The 16136-nt window shown below is 48.0% G+C and overlaps 1 protein-coding gene across 1 annotated transcript in view; it reads right to left on the minus strand.

Annotated features, from left to right (window-relative positions):
- ABCC4 (ATP binding cassette subfamily C member 4) overlaps positions 1-16136 on the minus strand; it is a 247642-nt gene that overhangs the window by 148274 nt on the left and 83232 nt on the right. The window contains exons 9-11 of the mRNA XM_059377795.1: positions 12199-12300; positions 7088-7177; positions 5738-5929 (exon numbers count right to left, since the gene is read on the minus strand). Of these exons, the coding sequence (XP_059233778.1) occupies positions 5738-5929; positions 7088-7177; positions 12199-12300 (384 nt within the window). The remainder of the gene's footprint in view (positions 1-5737; positions 5930-7087; positions 7178-12198; positions 12301-16136) is intronic.

Below are 16136 nucleotides of genomic sequence, written 5' to 3' on the forward strand. Positions count from 1 at the left end.
GCTGCAAAGTATTGGCCCATTTCACAGGTGAGGAAACTGAGCCCAGGTTACATCATGGTCTAAGGGCCGTCAACTGTTAACATGGGATGGGGAATCTGAACCAAGCTCCTCTGAGTGTGTAGTAGCCTTTGATTCTTCCTTCCTTATCAATGCTGCCCCAAGGGGTCGCTGAAAAGTACATTTAAAAGTGTATTTAAAATTTAAAATGAATTTAAAATATCAAAATTAGTGAAGACTTGATGACCTCTACTTCTGCACACACAGAGGATCCACAAACTTATTCTCCGTATTTCGTTGAGCCTCCTATGCCCCTTTTGTACTCACTGATTTCCTAGTAGGTCATAGGTGAGTAACAGTTTTCCCAACTGAGAGAGAAAAAAATGAAGATAAAACCATAATTATTCTACAACCGTCAAGGTTATCGGAAAAGAAAATGTCCAAGTTGGCAGAAATGGAGCAAATATGAAAAGAAACTATAAGCTTGTGAACACCCGAGAGGGGCTTATAAACTCAAATGATCTATGTGGGAAAATATTAAACCTGAATTTATCAATGCTATACCTTCAAACATGTATTGCCTAAAAATGCTAAAATGTCTTCAAGTGGCAAAAGAGAATATGCAAATATTACAAGATCCATCGCTTATGTCAGAACAGTATTTTTACTGGGGACTTAGGTAATGAACTACGTTAGAGCACCCACACAAGGATCAACTCAAATAAGGGAAGGTCTAGACTCAAACGCCTTTTTTCTAACATGTCACATTTTATGGATGTGATTCTACCCCAAATTGGCTACTCTTAGAGTTAAGAGCCAGTATCTCTCCCACGTGAGTCTAACATGTACAAAATGCTTGTGATGCCCCTAGAAATCGGGTGCTGTAGGATCCTTATTGCCTTTCATCCTAAGAAACACCTCATTGGGATGATCATCTCCATTCCCAGCAGAAGAAACTGAAGCTTTGTATGGTTCAACGAACCCAAATCGCACAGCTGGTAAGCAGAGAGACTGGGGTGCAGCCCACAGCTGTCTGCCTCCGGGGCCTTGGCATTCAACCAGTGGGTCTCTAAATCATGCTCTATAACTCATACACCATCACTTTGAGTAGGTCATCAGCCCAACTCGATGTTGCTGAATGTGATTGCTTCCTGTCTTCCCATTTTATCTCAGAAACGTTTTCTGCTCAGTGACTGATGTTCTGGTGTCCTACACCTACTCATTAGTAATACATGCAACCTGGAAATGTTGCCTTTCTTTTGTTTTATTTTCCTTCCAGGATTTGGGGGAGGCTGTAAGGAGAAATCATTATGTTACATAGAATTTAGAGAAAAGGGCTATAATATAATAGCCACCATTTATCAAAACCCTGGCATGTCTGCATTTTACAGGTACTGCCCACCGTCTTGACGATAGTCCCATACCTCCCCCACTGAATCAGAAAGGAAACAGACACCCCAAGTTAATGCCCAAGATATCCAAAGGCCAGAGCTTTTCCACTGTGTATGCAATCTCTGTACCTACAACATCATTCCAGAAAGCCTGTATCCTCTGTGGTCATCTCGTGTACATGCACGGACACTAAAATTCCAAGAGGAGATGAGCAAAGGATCTGCTAACTCAGCAGGTGGTGTTCTGGATTCTTAAAGCCTTTACCAGCCCTAAACAGAGTCACAGAGGGCATTTCAGGATGGTGGCAAAACCTCTTGGAAATCTTCTGACCCAATGTCCGCATTTGCAGTAGGCAGCAAAGACGCAGGCAGGTTAACAGGACGTGACCACAGTGACAACGCCGGGGACAGGACTCCACTCTCAACGACATCAGCGCCCTGGCCTCCTTTTCTGCCGAGGAGGGAAGGAGAACAAGAGGCCCAGACTCCACGTTCCCACGCCCTGCAGCAGCTGAACACAAACCTGCCCTGTACGACCCCCTTCCCACCAGTGTGTGTGCCCATCCACGGCGCCCCAGAACACAGCCCACACACGGGTCCAGTTGTCCTGCGTGGTTTTGGCAAAAGCATCAGTCCCTGCAGAAAACCCTGAACGGCAGCCACCCATCCCAACATCTGCTTTTCTGCAGAGACGTTCAAATCTGGGAGAACAGAAAGGGCTGAGCGATCACCAGAAATGCAAGGTCATGCAGAGAAACAGCCCAGCCCTGGCCTAAGTGCTCTGAGCATTGAGAGCTGAACTTGATGAAAGTCAACAGAAAACGCCTGAGCGCTGTTTATTGCATACGCTGCATTCCACCTCCTTCAATTACCCATTTTTTTTTTAACATTAAAAAAAAAAATCACAAGGACCCCTGGGTGGCTCCGTTAGTCGCATATCTGCCTTTGGCTCAGGTTAGGATCCCAGGGTCCTGGAATTGAGCCCCATGCTGGGCTCCCTGCTCAGTGGGGAGCCTGCTTCGCCCTCTGCCTCTGCTGTTCGTGCTGTCTCTCTTTCCCTCTCGCCCTTGAATCAATAAAATCTTTGAAAAAAAAAAAAATCACATACATATAATCTATTCATTATTTTAAAAGTGACATCTATTCAGGCTACAAATAAATTTAATTCCCCTTTTTTCAGGAATGCCCCCCTAGCCTCTTAGGCAATCGAATATAATCTATCTTGTCATGTTAGAGGTCAATGTCAAACATATCATTTGCAACTGGCTCAGTGTGGGGAGGCAAAGGTTTAGCTTTCTGTTGTATGTGAAAATGCCCTTCATGATTTGGGGACACGTGTATCTGTCTGAATGTGACTGGCCAGATAGACTGACTTACCATTTACTCTTAGAAATTCTTCCTCCTGGGACGCGTGGGTTGCTCAGTGGTTAAGCAACTGCCTTCGGCTCAGGTCATGCTTCTCCCTCTGGCCCTCCCCCTCTCATACTCTCTCTCCTATAAATAAACTCTTAAAAAAAAAAATCCTTCCTCCTGGACACACAACCACCCGCACTCAAAGGGCCATGACAAGGACCAGGGTTCCCAGATGGCTTACGAACGGGAAAGGCAGAGGTGTAAGCATGAGAAGGAAAACCTCAGCTACTGGTACCCAATTAGGGTTGGACCCTTCCCAAGTGGACGACACACAGGTACGGGAACCACACGCTGGCCTCTTTGGCCACTCACTCCCGGCAGCCCCTGCGTTGACAAGACCCCTGCTCGTGGTACAACACGCGAACTCCACAATGAGTTGATCATGTGGTCTGCCTCAGGACTTCTTCCCCTTTTTAGAGTAATTGTTGCTACTCCGTGTGAATGCCTGTTCAATGCTCAAACTGAAGGTCCTCGAAACAAGCTCTGGATTTTTTTTTTTTTTTTAGATTTTATTTATTTATTTGAGAGAGAGACAGAGGGACCGAGAGAGAGAGAGAGAGAGAGAGAGAGCACGCGTGCACGCGAGCACGAGTGGGGAAGACAGGGAGAAGCAGGCTCCCCACTGAGGAGGGAGCCCGACATGGGGCTCGATCCCAGGACCCTGAGATCATGACCTGAGCTGAAGGCAGACCCAGTTCTGGACTGTAACTGCCGAATCCCTCCCGTGTTTCTGCACACGCAACACTGTCCTGGAGCAGGACTCCTGATGGCCTGCCCATGGCCCACCTGCCTCGGTCTCTGGCCTCGAGCTTCTCACCAGTGCCACGCTGGTCTCCGCCTCCATTACCCAATGCTAAAAGCTCTTCCTTACACACTTGCTTAGCTGGGAGGCATCGTGGCCCCGTGGAAAAGCAGAGAATCTAGGGGCAGGCCAAAACCGAACCTGAGCTGCAAAGGTTTAGGTGACTTGTTTCATCTCTCCAAGCCTCAGTTTCAGCAATGACAAAATGAGGACGGTGCCATCAAAGGTCCCGGCAAAAGACCAAAAACTCATACACCTGTGTGTGCACGTGTGTGTGCATATGTGTGCATGTGTATGCGCGTGCGGGGGGGCAGGCAGAAAAATGATCGGCACACGGACTCGGAAAACATGGGGTTTATTACTACTGTTTTACAACTGTTCTCTCTCTTCCTTCGCAGCATTTGCCATTTTGACAAAAACCCAGCCCATCGCTGCTAACTTGATGTTGTTCCTGAAGACACACCATCTCTCATTAACAATGACCCAGGGGAAGGAAACAGAAGCCCATTAAGCAATTATGTTTTGTCCACATCATAAAATGCTACTCATCTGATAAAATCTAGGTTGTTCAAGCCACTGTTCAAGCGAAATTACTATTTCCTCACAAGGCTGGCTTGGAGCCTTCAATGCCCTTCCTTGAAAAGTCTGTCCCAGCGTTTTCCACTGAGCATAAAAGAACAGTCGGATGTCCAGACCGCATTGAACAGACCCCGGGGTGAGCCCTTTAACGCTATTATCCACTGAATTTTATGACCCAAAGGGAGTCACACAGTATTTATCAGTATGTGGGTTTTTTTCCTTTTTTTTTTTTTTTTTTTTTTTTTGCTAAATTATATTCTCCGATCAGAGAAGTTCGTTTTCCGCATTCATTCATCCATTTGACCGAAATCCCAAACACAATTAAACAATTCGTCTTGTCATTTTCTGCAGAACAATGTCGTTTCTGCAAACCATCTCTCCCCTTGTAAAAGGACGTAGTACTCCAAAGAAATTTAAAGCATTTCCTTTTCTTTAAATAATAAATCACACGTGAAAAATCAAGCAGAGAGGAGACCTACGGACCGAAAGGGACCCGGGAGATGGATGAACCAAGTGCGAAGCACAGACCTTACGTGGAGTCCGATTCAGACCAACAGCGGACAAGATCCCCTCGCGAGGTAATTAGCGAAATGGAAACTTGACCAGAACGCGGACAGTATTACGGAATCGGGGCCATTTTTCAAGGACGATAACATGGTTTCTTTTCAAAGGCGTTCTTACCATTTAGAGAACAAAGGAACTATGTGCACATGAACTAGATGAGGTCTAGGTTCTGCTTCAGAATTTGGGGTGTGGGTGGGGCTGGCCAGAGAGCAGGGGCGCCAGGGCGGACAGACACCCCCCACCCCCAGCAGAGCGTGGCTGAAGCTGGGGGATGGGTACACAACGGGTCGTTACACGACTCTGCCTTTGCAAATATTTTTTAAATGTCCCTTTAAAAAGTTGAAAGTGAGTAAAACTCAGGCACCTGCATGTCTCCATTGGTTAAGAGGCCGGCTCTTGATTTCGGCTCAGGACATGATCTCAGGGTCACAGGATCAAGCCTCACGTCGGGCTCTGCGCTCAGCGTGGGGTCTGCTTGAGATTCTCCCTCTTCCTCTACCCCTCCCCTCACTCACACTCTCTAAACAAATAAAGACTTTTTTTTTTTTTTTAAAGGGAATAAAGGGGCGTCTGGGTGGCTCATTGAGTTGAGCCTCTGCCTTCTGCTAGGGTCATGATCCCAGGGTCCTGGGATCGAGTCCCGCATCAGGCTCTCTGCTCAGCAGGGAGCCTGCTTCCCCCTCTCTCTCTGCCTGCCTCTCTGCCTACTTGTGATCTCTGTCAAATAAATAAATAAAATCTTAAAAAAAAAAAAGGGAATAAAACTTCACACAACCAAAAAAAGCACCCAGTGAATGTCGTCATCACATCAGGATTAAAACAGGAGTATACATGTGCAGAGGAATACAGGCCATTTGCCCACAAGACCAGCTTGAAGCGTTAAATGACGTCCAGAGATCTTCCAAACATAAAAAAGGAACTAAGCCCTGTCGTTTAAACCAACACTATTACTCTTTGACACTCCAGTGACAGGTAACCGCAGAGTCCTTACCTTTCTCAAAGCACAGGCCTTAATCACTTTCTCATATCGGTCCTTCTCATATTTCTTCCCAAATAAAATGTTACTCCTCACAGTTCCCGAAAACACCCAGGGCTGCTGAGAAACGTAGGCGATCCTTCCATGCACGCTGACCAGCCCCCGGCTCCGGGGCAGCTCGCCGAGGACGGTGCTCAACAGCGACGACTGAAACAGACGGCAAACGAGTCCCTGTCAGCAGCAGCACCCGGCACAGAGCTGGCTACCGCCATCCTCAGCCTGGCCCGGCCCCGGGCCTTTGAGACCCCTCAGAGCTCCTTCCTTTTCAATATAATACAGGACAGCCCTGGAAGGTGCAATCAAAAATTTCAAAGCCCACAAAAGTGAGTATCAGCCTGCTCTGCCCAGGGGCATCTCCCCCAGATGAAAGGGGCTACTCGAGGACTGAGAACGCTGGCCATTCTAAGAGAAGGCTGGTGTGCTCTGCACTGCGTAAGTCCGATCCGGGCTTTGTAAGCACGGAGGGGGCCCTGCACCCAGGCCTCCTTTACTTGAAAAGACACTTGTTCCTGGAAGGCTATGTGTAAACCCTCTATCCCACGCAGCAGAAACTCTGAAGTGAGTCAGGCTGGCAGACAGAAAATCCATCTGAAATAATTATCCCGTCATTCATATATTCTACACTTAACTTCCCCTATTTTTGTTTCCGATGCATGAGGCTAAGTGCGGCATGCACACTTCCTTTAAGTCTTTCACAACACGTGGACATGGTATGTCTGTGCCTACTACTATTAGAATGATCCGAATGCTGAACTGAAAAGATCCTTTGGCGCATCTGTCTTGCACCCAGGATCTGATTGCTTCTAGAGGGCAAATGAGTCTGAGCCGTCTTACATGTGTATCTTTTGCTCCCAGCACAGCGCCATGCACACGGCAATACAATTACCACCTGTGCAGTGATGTGACGAGGGGGAGTCATCTAAGGAAATATTTAAAGCTTTCCAGAAGGGCCTTTACAACTCTAGGTTTCCTACAGGCCCTGCTCTGACAAAAGTAAGTCCCATTTTCTTGGCTGTTCTATCTCAAATAGCAGTCACATCAAGAATCTGCTTCACTGAGATATCCAACTTCCAGACAAGCATTTCCAAACTGTGTGACTTCATGCACCAGGAAAAACTCAACACACACTGAGCAGCTTGATTTGGCTGCGTAACCTTCTTGCAAAGCTGAGGCTCCATGGAACCCCTTTTGAGAAACACATTCTAGATAGACCCAATTCAAAACTGTGTGATACAAAGCCCAACCTCAAGAATTTAATATGGGATGTGGCGTGGCAGTGAGCTGTCACAAGGCATTATGACTTACCTTTCCTGCTCCCACAGGTCCGATCACTGCTAACAATTCCCCCGGCCTCACAGTAAAGGAAAGGTCTTGTAGGGTTGGCGTTTCTGATGTCTACGGAATGAAGTTTAAAAAAAGACACTCATTTCAATAAAGTAACACAAATTACCTCAAGAAGAAAATAAAATCACAGCCACTCATACGTGAACATAACCCACATCTCTATCTTTCCTATCTGAAGATTCTGTGTCCCAGGAGTCCTTTTCACTCAACTCTTTCTCTGGGGTTTAGCTGCCTTTTGAAGACCTGTTCTCTTATCAGATTTGGGTATGAACCCCGTTCTCAACACCCACAGAATTTAAATGGTAGGTATTTCCTCGACATGAAAATTTCTTGGTACATGGTAACATGAAAAGAAAATAATTAACAGAACATTCAGTAGAGGAGGGGGTTTTGGGTCACAATTTTAATATTTTATTTAAATTCAATAATATACATACAGTATATTATTAGTGTCAGAGGAAGAGATCAGTGCTTCACCAGCTGTATGTCACACCCAGTGCTCGTCTCGTCACGTGCTCTCCTTAATGCCCATCACCCAGTTGCCCCACCCCCCACCACCTCCCCTCCAGCAGCCCTCAGTTTCCTGTAGTTAGGAGTGTCTTGTGCTTTGCTTCCCTGTTTGTATCTTTTACCTTTTTTTCTTTCCTTCCCCTATGTTCATCTGTTTTGTTACTTAAATTCCACATGAGTGAAGTCACATAATTGTCTTTCTCTGACTTATTTTGCTTAGCATAATACCCTCTCTAGCTCCATCTACGTTGTTGCAAATGGCGAGGTTTCAGTCTTTTGGATGGCTAATAATATCCCATTGTGTGCGTGTGTTGTGTGTGTATAAGTATGTGTGTGTAGATAGCTCACATCTTCTTTATCCGTTCATCTGTCGATGGACATCTGGGCTCTTTCCATAGTTTGGCTACTGTGGACGTTGCTGCTATGAACACTGGGGTACACGTATCCCTCTGAAGCACTGTGTTTGTATCCTTTAGATAAACACCTACTAGTGCAATTGCTGAGTTATAAGACAGCTCTATTTTTAACTTCTTGAGGATCCCACACTGCTTTCCAAAGTGGCTACACCAGCTTGCATTCCCAACGGCAGTGGGAGAAGGTTCCCCTTTCCCCCCATCCTCACCAACATCTGTTGTTTCCTGAATTGTTAATTTGAGCCATTCTGACCAGCGTGAGGTAGTATCTCATGGTGGTTTTGATGCATATTTAGTATAGGCGGTTTTTAAAATTTTACATTATGACCCTTGGTTTTAATCTTCTATTCCATTAGCCCCCACAAGGTGGCAGCATAAGTACATGGCACGCAGGGGGCCCCTGCCTGGTAAGTAATTTGAAAGCTCCAATAACCTCCTTTGATAAGGAAGGAATCTCAGTAATGCTCACAGAAGCCAAGAAAGTACTTTACATTATAAGGTCAATCTGGGCAAAAAGACTCCTGTCAACGATGGCCAAGGTCGTAATCACAGCTCAAATTTAACACCAACAAAAACAACGCCTAAATGAGAATGGAATTGTGGGCCACAGTGATAAAGTCCGAGTTTTCTAAAGGTAGCATGTCTTTATTACCTGTCCTAAACAGGGACAGCAAAGCACTTCTCCTGTTAAGGACATGAGGAGGTGTGCACGACAGCACAGAACCCAACACAAGGAAAAAGGATAAAGCAAAGATCATGCTAATCAGAAGTTGTATTCCTGAACATTCTATACATTCTAAGATAAAGGGGCGCCTGTGTGGCTTAGTCAGTGAAGTGTCAGCTTTCAGCTCACGTCATGATGTCAGGGTCCTGGGATCGAGCCCCACATCAGCCTCCCTCCTCAGCGGGGAGCCTGCTTCTCCCTCTCTCTCAAATAAATAAAAATCTTTTTTAAAAAAAATCTAAGTTAAAGAGACATTGGGTTAAGAAAATTCTAAGTGCCCATGCTAAAAAAAAAAAAAAGAAAAGAAAAAAGTTTAATTTTACAGTTCTGCATTCAATCTGTTAAGGGGTCAAATTAGATTCGCTTCCATAGAGAACTTCCAAATATCAGAAAATCACTTGCTGAGTGAAGGGTGTATTGAATAAGGGAGTTTAGCAGAGCGTGGTAAAAACTGAAATGAGGAGGTTTCCTTTTCAAGCAATACTTGGGGTGATCTATCTTTGAAGCAAAAGGTCAAGGGTACGAAGAAGGACAGTTCACATTGAGACTACAGACCTCAGTAGTAGTCGCCAACTATGAGAATGTCTGTCCAAACCCAGAAGAAGATCAACAGGCACTGCTTAAGGTGAAATTTAAAGAGGAGCTACTATTTGGGGATAATCCTGACTGTGGGTTTTGCTCGCCCTGTTATGATCCCCACCTGCCTCCCCATGAGATCCTTCTGTGGGTCCTGACTAGGCACAGCCCCATGGCTGGGGATCTAGTGCACGGATCAGGATCCCAAGCCCTTTCGGAAGGCCGCTAGTAAAGGGCTAGTGTTCTGCAGACACAGGTGAGGAAACGGCCTCCCTTATCACAGGAAACTGACGAGAGCTGATCGAGAGCTGATCCGAGGCAGCGCCCCCCCCCCCCCCGCCCCCGGCATTCTAGAAAAGGATTCTTCGAAAACAAAGGGCAGAAGCTGCTCTTCAGAACAATCCCGGCAAGTACAACCACCCAGGACGGGGGTAGGAAGAATCCAAACCACGGAGAAGCGAAAGCAGTGGAGACTGGGCAGCGGAGCTCACCTTCCCACAAACACGTGCAGACCGGGACGTTCCAGGCCTGACCTTCAGGACCCCTCCCCGCTTCCTGGGTGGCTACAAGCAGTTACGAAAATGCCCGAGAGACTAAAAGCACAGCAGGAGAAGTGAAAGGTCTGGATCATTTTCAAAATGAAAAAAACTTCTCTGGAAAGAACTGAATGGATTACAAAATGGGTACGGACTAAAACAGTGATAATTACACTCCATCGCCAAAGGAAAACCAGCCTCAGAGTTTATAAGAATTCTAAAACTATTAAGAAGCTGGATGTCCGTACGTAGAAACGTTTAAGCTTCTCCTCTCCTTTCCTCATGTCTCCTAACTAACTCGTTCCAATTTTGCTACATTTGACTCCAGTTACGACTACAAACCAGCCGTCACGTGCCCACACCGGCTTCCTGCTCACACAGGCTTCCTGCTCCCCGCACCCCAGAATTTCTGGTGGGGCTGGACAGGATTCACTTCCCTGGTGGGGACTTCAAGATCAGGCGCTGCTCAAGCGTGACCAGCAGGGGGCAGCATCTGCCAGTTGAGGGCCGCTCTGGCATCACTATGCGATGCCCCCTCACGGTGCCAGTCACCTGCTGGGCCCTGGGGAGGCAGCCCTGAGCCACACAGATGAATCACCCCTACCCCGTGGCAGCGTGGAGGCTCCCACCGGACCATGCACTTCAAGGCTGACAGACTGAAACCAAGTGCATTCGTTTCATGAATGAACCCCCGTGGGTGAGACCTTTGCCCAGTTACCCGCCCGGCTGTCTGGCACAGCTGCTCAGAACGTCCACGCCCTTCTGCCGCCCAGCCCAGCAAGCGCCGCGTTTGGCCTCTGCTTCCCTCCCAAACCCCCAAAGTCTGTGCCCTCCCCTAGCCAAGGCTCCCGCCTCTGTGACCTCATCATACAGGCCCTCATCACTCCCAGCGTGAGGCACGATCCTTACACGGATGCAGCCAAGACACCAGAATGGGGTGTCCACTGCTACAAGACAAGCCACGGGAAAAAAGTCAAGAACACGTTCGTAAGTACTAGAGAAGCGAACAGAACTGCTCACTTAACAGGGCTGCAGGGTTTGGCACGGAAGCAGTTTGGCGATGAGTCACCTCCCCCGGGAGGTGGTCACGACCTCAGTGCTTTCTAACTCAGGGGCATTCGCAGACAGAAACTTCAGCAGTGCTTTCTAGAAGCGCTCACGGTGTATCACGAGGAGAACTCTCCGGCAGGAGGGAATCTGCCGCACCAATGAAAAAACAGTCCGATGAGGTTAATACCTGGTGTGAATGTCCACATGCGACCGTGCCTGACGTGGCCCTCTGCATTTGGAGACACAGGAGGCTGGCACCCACAGTCCCCCACCTGCCGCGTCCCCTCTGCGGGGCCCTCAGAGCAGGCCCTCCCACCAAGGTCCCCACTCCTGCTGGCTGCCAGGCTCCTGAGCTCTGCTTCAGCTGGGTGACGCTCTGGCAGAGGCCACCTCCTCCCGGCATCCCTCCCGCCTTCGCTCATCTCTGGGCTGCCTCACACACCACCCTTTGCCCTCTTCGCTCCTTTGTTCTTTCTCTGCTTCGGTGATGAACTCCCTTTCTCATGGTGTGAGCTCTGTTTTCCTGACTAACCCAGACTCTGACGGGAGAATGCACATAGAAGACCACAGAAGCAGGCCGGGAAAGCGGTTCAGCGGTGGACAAGGGAGGCCGCACGAGGCCTGCAAGGCTGAGCGAGCGAGCACAGTCTCTCCTGTTTTTCTCATTTGCCTAAATGCCATAAAAAAGCCAAGTGTCAGAAAACCCTCACGACCTCACTTATTCTATCTGTCAGCTTGCCACGGAGCGAAACCCTTAAGCTGGAAATCATCGGCATTGACTAGTCCCACCGGTTGCCTCCTCCCTGACCTTGGCTGCCACCAAAGCAAACTTCCAGAAGCTGAGCACAGGGGAGCTATCACCTTACCCCACAGCAACGACGTCAATATAAAAAACATACATTGATTCCCCCAAAGTCTCTCCTCCATAAGAGTATGTATCTTAGTTAATCTACGTGTACTGTATCATTCTTCTGGTTCAATCCTGTAAATTCTAACATCACCAACTTACGTACTCATTCCGAAAAAATGTGGTAATACGTGGAAAGTTCTCTTAAAGATAGGGAACAACACATCAAATGCCTTTAACTGATTTTATACTTTATCAGTTGCAAACCTTACTCCTGATTTTAAGCATTTTTATAACACACTTTCAAGCAAATGCAGCCAGTCACATTTTATACGGTGGGAGAAAAATCTCAAAATTCACATCCACGTGACCCCTCATCCTACAGCAGCTGTGATCTCATGAGGGGTGATACGTACCTTATCCCAAAAGGCAGTGACGTCCTGCACGTGCACTATGGTTTTACCATCTGATGGCAGCTGTGGGGTGCGCTGTGAGATCTCGTCAAGCAACAGAAAGTTCTGCAGAAGAAGGAAAAAGGCGGGTTGAGCTGCGGGAATGAGACACACACGAGAGTAACTGCTTCCCTGGGAATGTGCCGTGGAGCATTTTACACAGCCCGTCTACCCCTTCACCAACTGCATCTGAAGGCTTGGCAGCAATCACGACACAGTATATATCAGGTGATTGTATAATAGAACGCCTAGACAGAAATAAAGAGTTCACAAAGTTATCTTCGTAACCCTCCCAACAAGGGTCCTGAACCTTCCCTGAAAAGAAAATACAGCTCCAAACAGTGAACACACTTCGAACCTGGACATTTGCGTTTTACTTCTGTGTTACCAACAATAAACAGGGGAGTTGGTAGAAAATGATTCCATAAATACTGACCTAATCCCACCATGTGCCAAGCACCACGCCAGAGGCCGGGAACACAAAGATGAGGGCCAGCGTCGCACTCCCCCGACTCCCCAACCACCTTCAGGAATCGGGTTGGCCCCAAAGGACAGGCTGGGAACACGAGACCAGTGGCAGAGACTCCGGATGAAAAACGGGGCTCTGCCCATTATTTGCGGTGACCTCTCCCTGGGCACTTAGGTTCATGCTCTCCCTGTACGTGTCCAATCAGTGTATCATTTGTCATTAACTATCCTTTGTCATCATTCTTTTTTATTTTTATTTTTTTAATTTGAGACAGAGAGCATGTATGGATGTGCAGGGAGCAGGGAGGAAGAGGAAGAAGTAGACTCCCCATTGAGCAGGGAGCCTGATTTGGGGCTCAATCCCAGGACCCCAAGATGATGACCTGAGCCGAAGGCAAACGCTTAACCCACTGAGCCACCCAGGTGCCCTGCCCCCATCATCATTCTTTTAAAAAAAAAAAAAGAGAGAGAGAAAGAAAGAAAAGCTCCTGACAAGTTTCTATCTCATAAAAAAAACATTTTGTAAGCATTTCTCATTATCCCTCAACTCTTCTCCTTAGTAAATACCCTGGACAGCAGAAACAGCCACGTCTTCCACTCCCTTCCCGTTTCCCCACAAGTTAGCAGCTCAAGGCTGCAATCGGACTGAATTAAATGAAGCCCTGGGTGGGGCGGGGGCAGGGGCACCTGGGTGGCTCAGTGGGTTAAAGCCTTTGCCTTCAGTTCAGGTCGTGATCCCAGGGTTCTGGGATCCAGCCCTGCAGGATCTCTGCTCAGCAGGGAGCCTGCTTCCCTTCCTCTCTCTCTGCCTGCCTCTCTGCCTATTTGTGATCTGTCAAATAACTAAATAAAATCTTTAAATGAAGCACTGCTAACTGTTACAAATGTAACATAATCACATATAGGAAAACTCCTTGTTCTGCAAAAGCTAGACAAAATTCAAGAAGAGTGCATTGGCACAGAAACAGGATAAACAACCAAATCACCCCTTCCCCCAAATCACTGAACGTGTGGCAGAGACTGGTAACGGCCCTCAAGGCTGCACCCGTGCTCCTGTGGAAACAAAGCCCTAGTTTTCAGCTGGCACATGGCAGCCTGGAAAAGGGACCCTTCTTCCCAGCCTCCCAGGGAGCAGTGTGTAGCCACATGACTCAGTACAGACCAGTGGAAAGTGACAATGTCTGAGAACCCTTTTTCTGCCCAGTGGCTTCGAAGTTGCCAGCTTAGTCAAAGCCCCACAGAGTGAAATAATAAAAAAGTCAGCATCTGCAGGGGCGCCTGGGTGGCTCAGTCGGTTAAGCATCTGCCCTCGGCTCAGGTCATGATCCCAGGGTCCTGGAATCGAGCCCCGTGATAGGCTTCCTGCTCAGAGGGAAGCCTGCTTTTCCCTCTCCCACTGCCTGCCTCTCTGCCTACTTATGCGCGTACTCTCTCTAATAAATAAATAAAAATCTTTTAAAAAAAATAAATAATAATAATAATAAAAGAAAGCATCTGGATCTCTGACACCACAGAATAAAATGCCAGCCACGGAACTTCTTAGAGGGTGAACTCTGTCCTCCCCGAAAAGATGTGGTGAAGTTATAAACCCAATTACCTCAAATTTTGACTTTATTTAGAAATGGGGTCATTGCAGATGTGACTAAGGTGCGGTAGTGGCAGAGCAGAACTTTAGAGTTCTAAATGCAGTGCGACTGGTGTCCTTAGAAGACAAAGAGGGCACCCGGCGGGCTCAGTCAGTAGAGTGTGCAGCTCTTGATCTTGGGGCTGTGATGCTGAGCCCCACGTTGGGTATAGAGATTACTTAAAAATAAAATCTTGAAGGGGCGCCTGCATGGCTCAGTGGGTTAAAGCCTCTCTCTGTGGCTCGGGTCATGATCTCAGGGTCCTGGGATCAAGCCCCACATCGGGCTCTCTGCTCAGCAGGGAGTCTGCTTCCCCTTTTCTCTCTGCCTGCCTCTCTGCCTACTTGTGATCACTCTCTCTCTGTCGAATAAATAAATTTTTTAAAATAAATAAATAAATAAATAAAATCTTAAAGAAGAAGATGCAGAGACACACAGGCAGAAAGCATCAGCTGCCTGATGAAGACAGAGATCAGAGTGACGGGCCAGTAAGCGGAGGAAGGTCAAGGTCTGCCCACAACCACCGGAAGCCGGAGAACACGAGGAAGGCTTCTCCCTTGTAGGTTTCAGAGGGATGGTGACCCTGAGGACAGCTGGATTTCAGGCTTCTGGCCTCCAGAACCGTGAAACCACAAGTTTCTGTTGCTCTGATGCACCCAGTTTCCAGAAACCTTGTCCCAGGACCCCTAGGAAACCGACGCACAACCTTAGGAAGATTTGTGCAAAAGAGAAAAATCACATACCCTGTGTACGCAGCTTATACAAGAGTACTCTAGGACCCAAGGGGCAAACCTAACCCTAACCAACGTGGGAAGCAGCTGAGGTAAGCCCGTGAAACCATTTTAGGGAAACAGCACATAAGTCACCTGCTCCTCCAAAAACTGTCAACATTGCTTGCAGTCATTAAAATCTTGTTTACCAGTCACAAAGCTACATATCGGGTACCACATTCTACTTGGCAAGAACCAGTAAAGCTGACCATGGCAAGTCTCTTCGGTGCAGGAAAACACGCTCCCGCACATTTCTCGAAGAACCGGCCAGCGGGAGGCAGGGTCTGCTTGCCCAGTCCCCACTCGTCCGGGGTCCCGGCTCGCTGGGAACCTGGCGATCTGCCCCACGCCTGTGCTGAGCAGGGCAGCGGAACAGACAGGTGATGGATGAAGGCTCCCCCTTGCAGGCTTGAAAACCAGCCTGACCCAAACTCTCTCTCCCCACGTCAACCAGGGAGCGACGCTCGCCTGTTGTGCCACAATTCCGCTCCCTCCCAATTCTTCATTCCTCTTGAAACAATGTTACTTTGGAATCTCACCAGCAATTATTTACAATACTGACACAGTTTTTGGCTACCCCCCATACCTCCCAGTTCCTTCCCCAGCAGCCCCAACTGCGCCAAACTTACCCCAAACCCCACCCCTCACTGATCCCACTGAAACACTGAGGAGGCCCACCAGGCTTAAAACCCTTCAGCGACCCATGAGCACCTAAGTCAGCACTCCCCGAGTGGCCTCGACCTTGATACCCTCAAGTACTAAACCAGCCCAGCCTTCTCAGCCCATCTCAGGCTCACAATGGCCCCAGCTGGCACTGCCCACCTTACTTCTGAGTGCCCAAAGGGGATATCAAGTCATGGCGACGCAGAAGACGATACCATTCATGCACTTACAAAGAGCCCCAGCTCCAACATTAATACTGAGCCTCGCAAAGGGTCCGCACATCAATAGACAGCCCCTAAGGTACAAACAGACCATGTGACCGGCTCCAGTGGGTCTAACCGCTAACTACATTGCTACGGTCTTACGCAGCATGAGT

This window comes from Mustela nigripes, chromosome 15, assembly GCF_022355385.1.
Source record: "Mustela nigripes isolate SB6536 chromosome 15, MUSNIG.SB6536, whole genome shotgun sequence".
Taxonomy (NCBI): Eukaryota; Metazoa; Chordata; class Mammalia; order Carnivora; family Mustelidae; genus Mustela; species Mustela nigripes.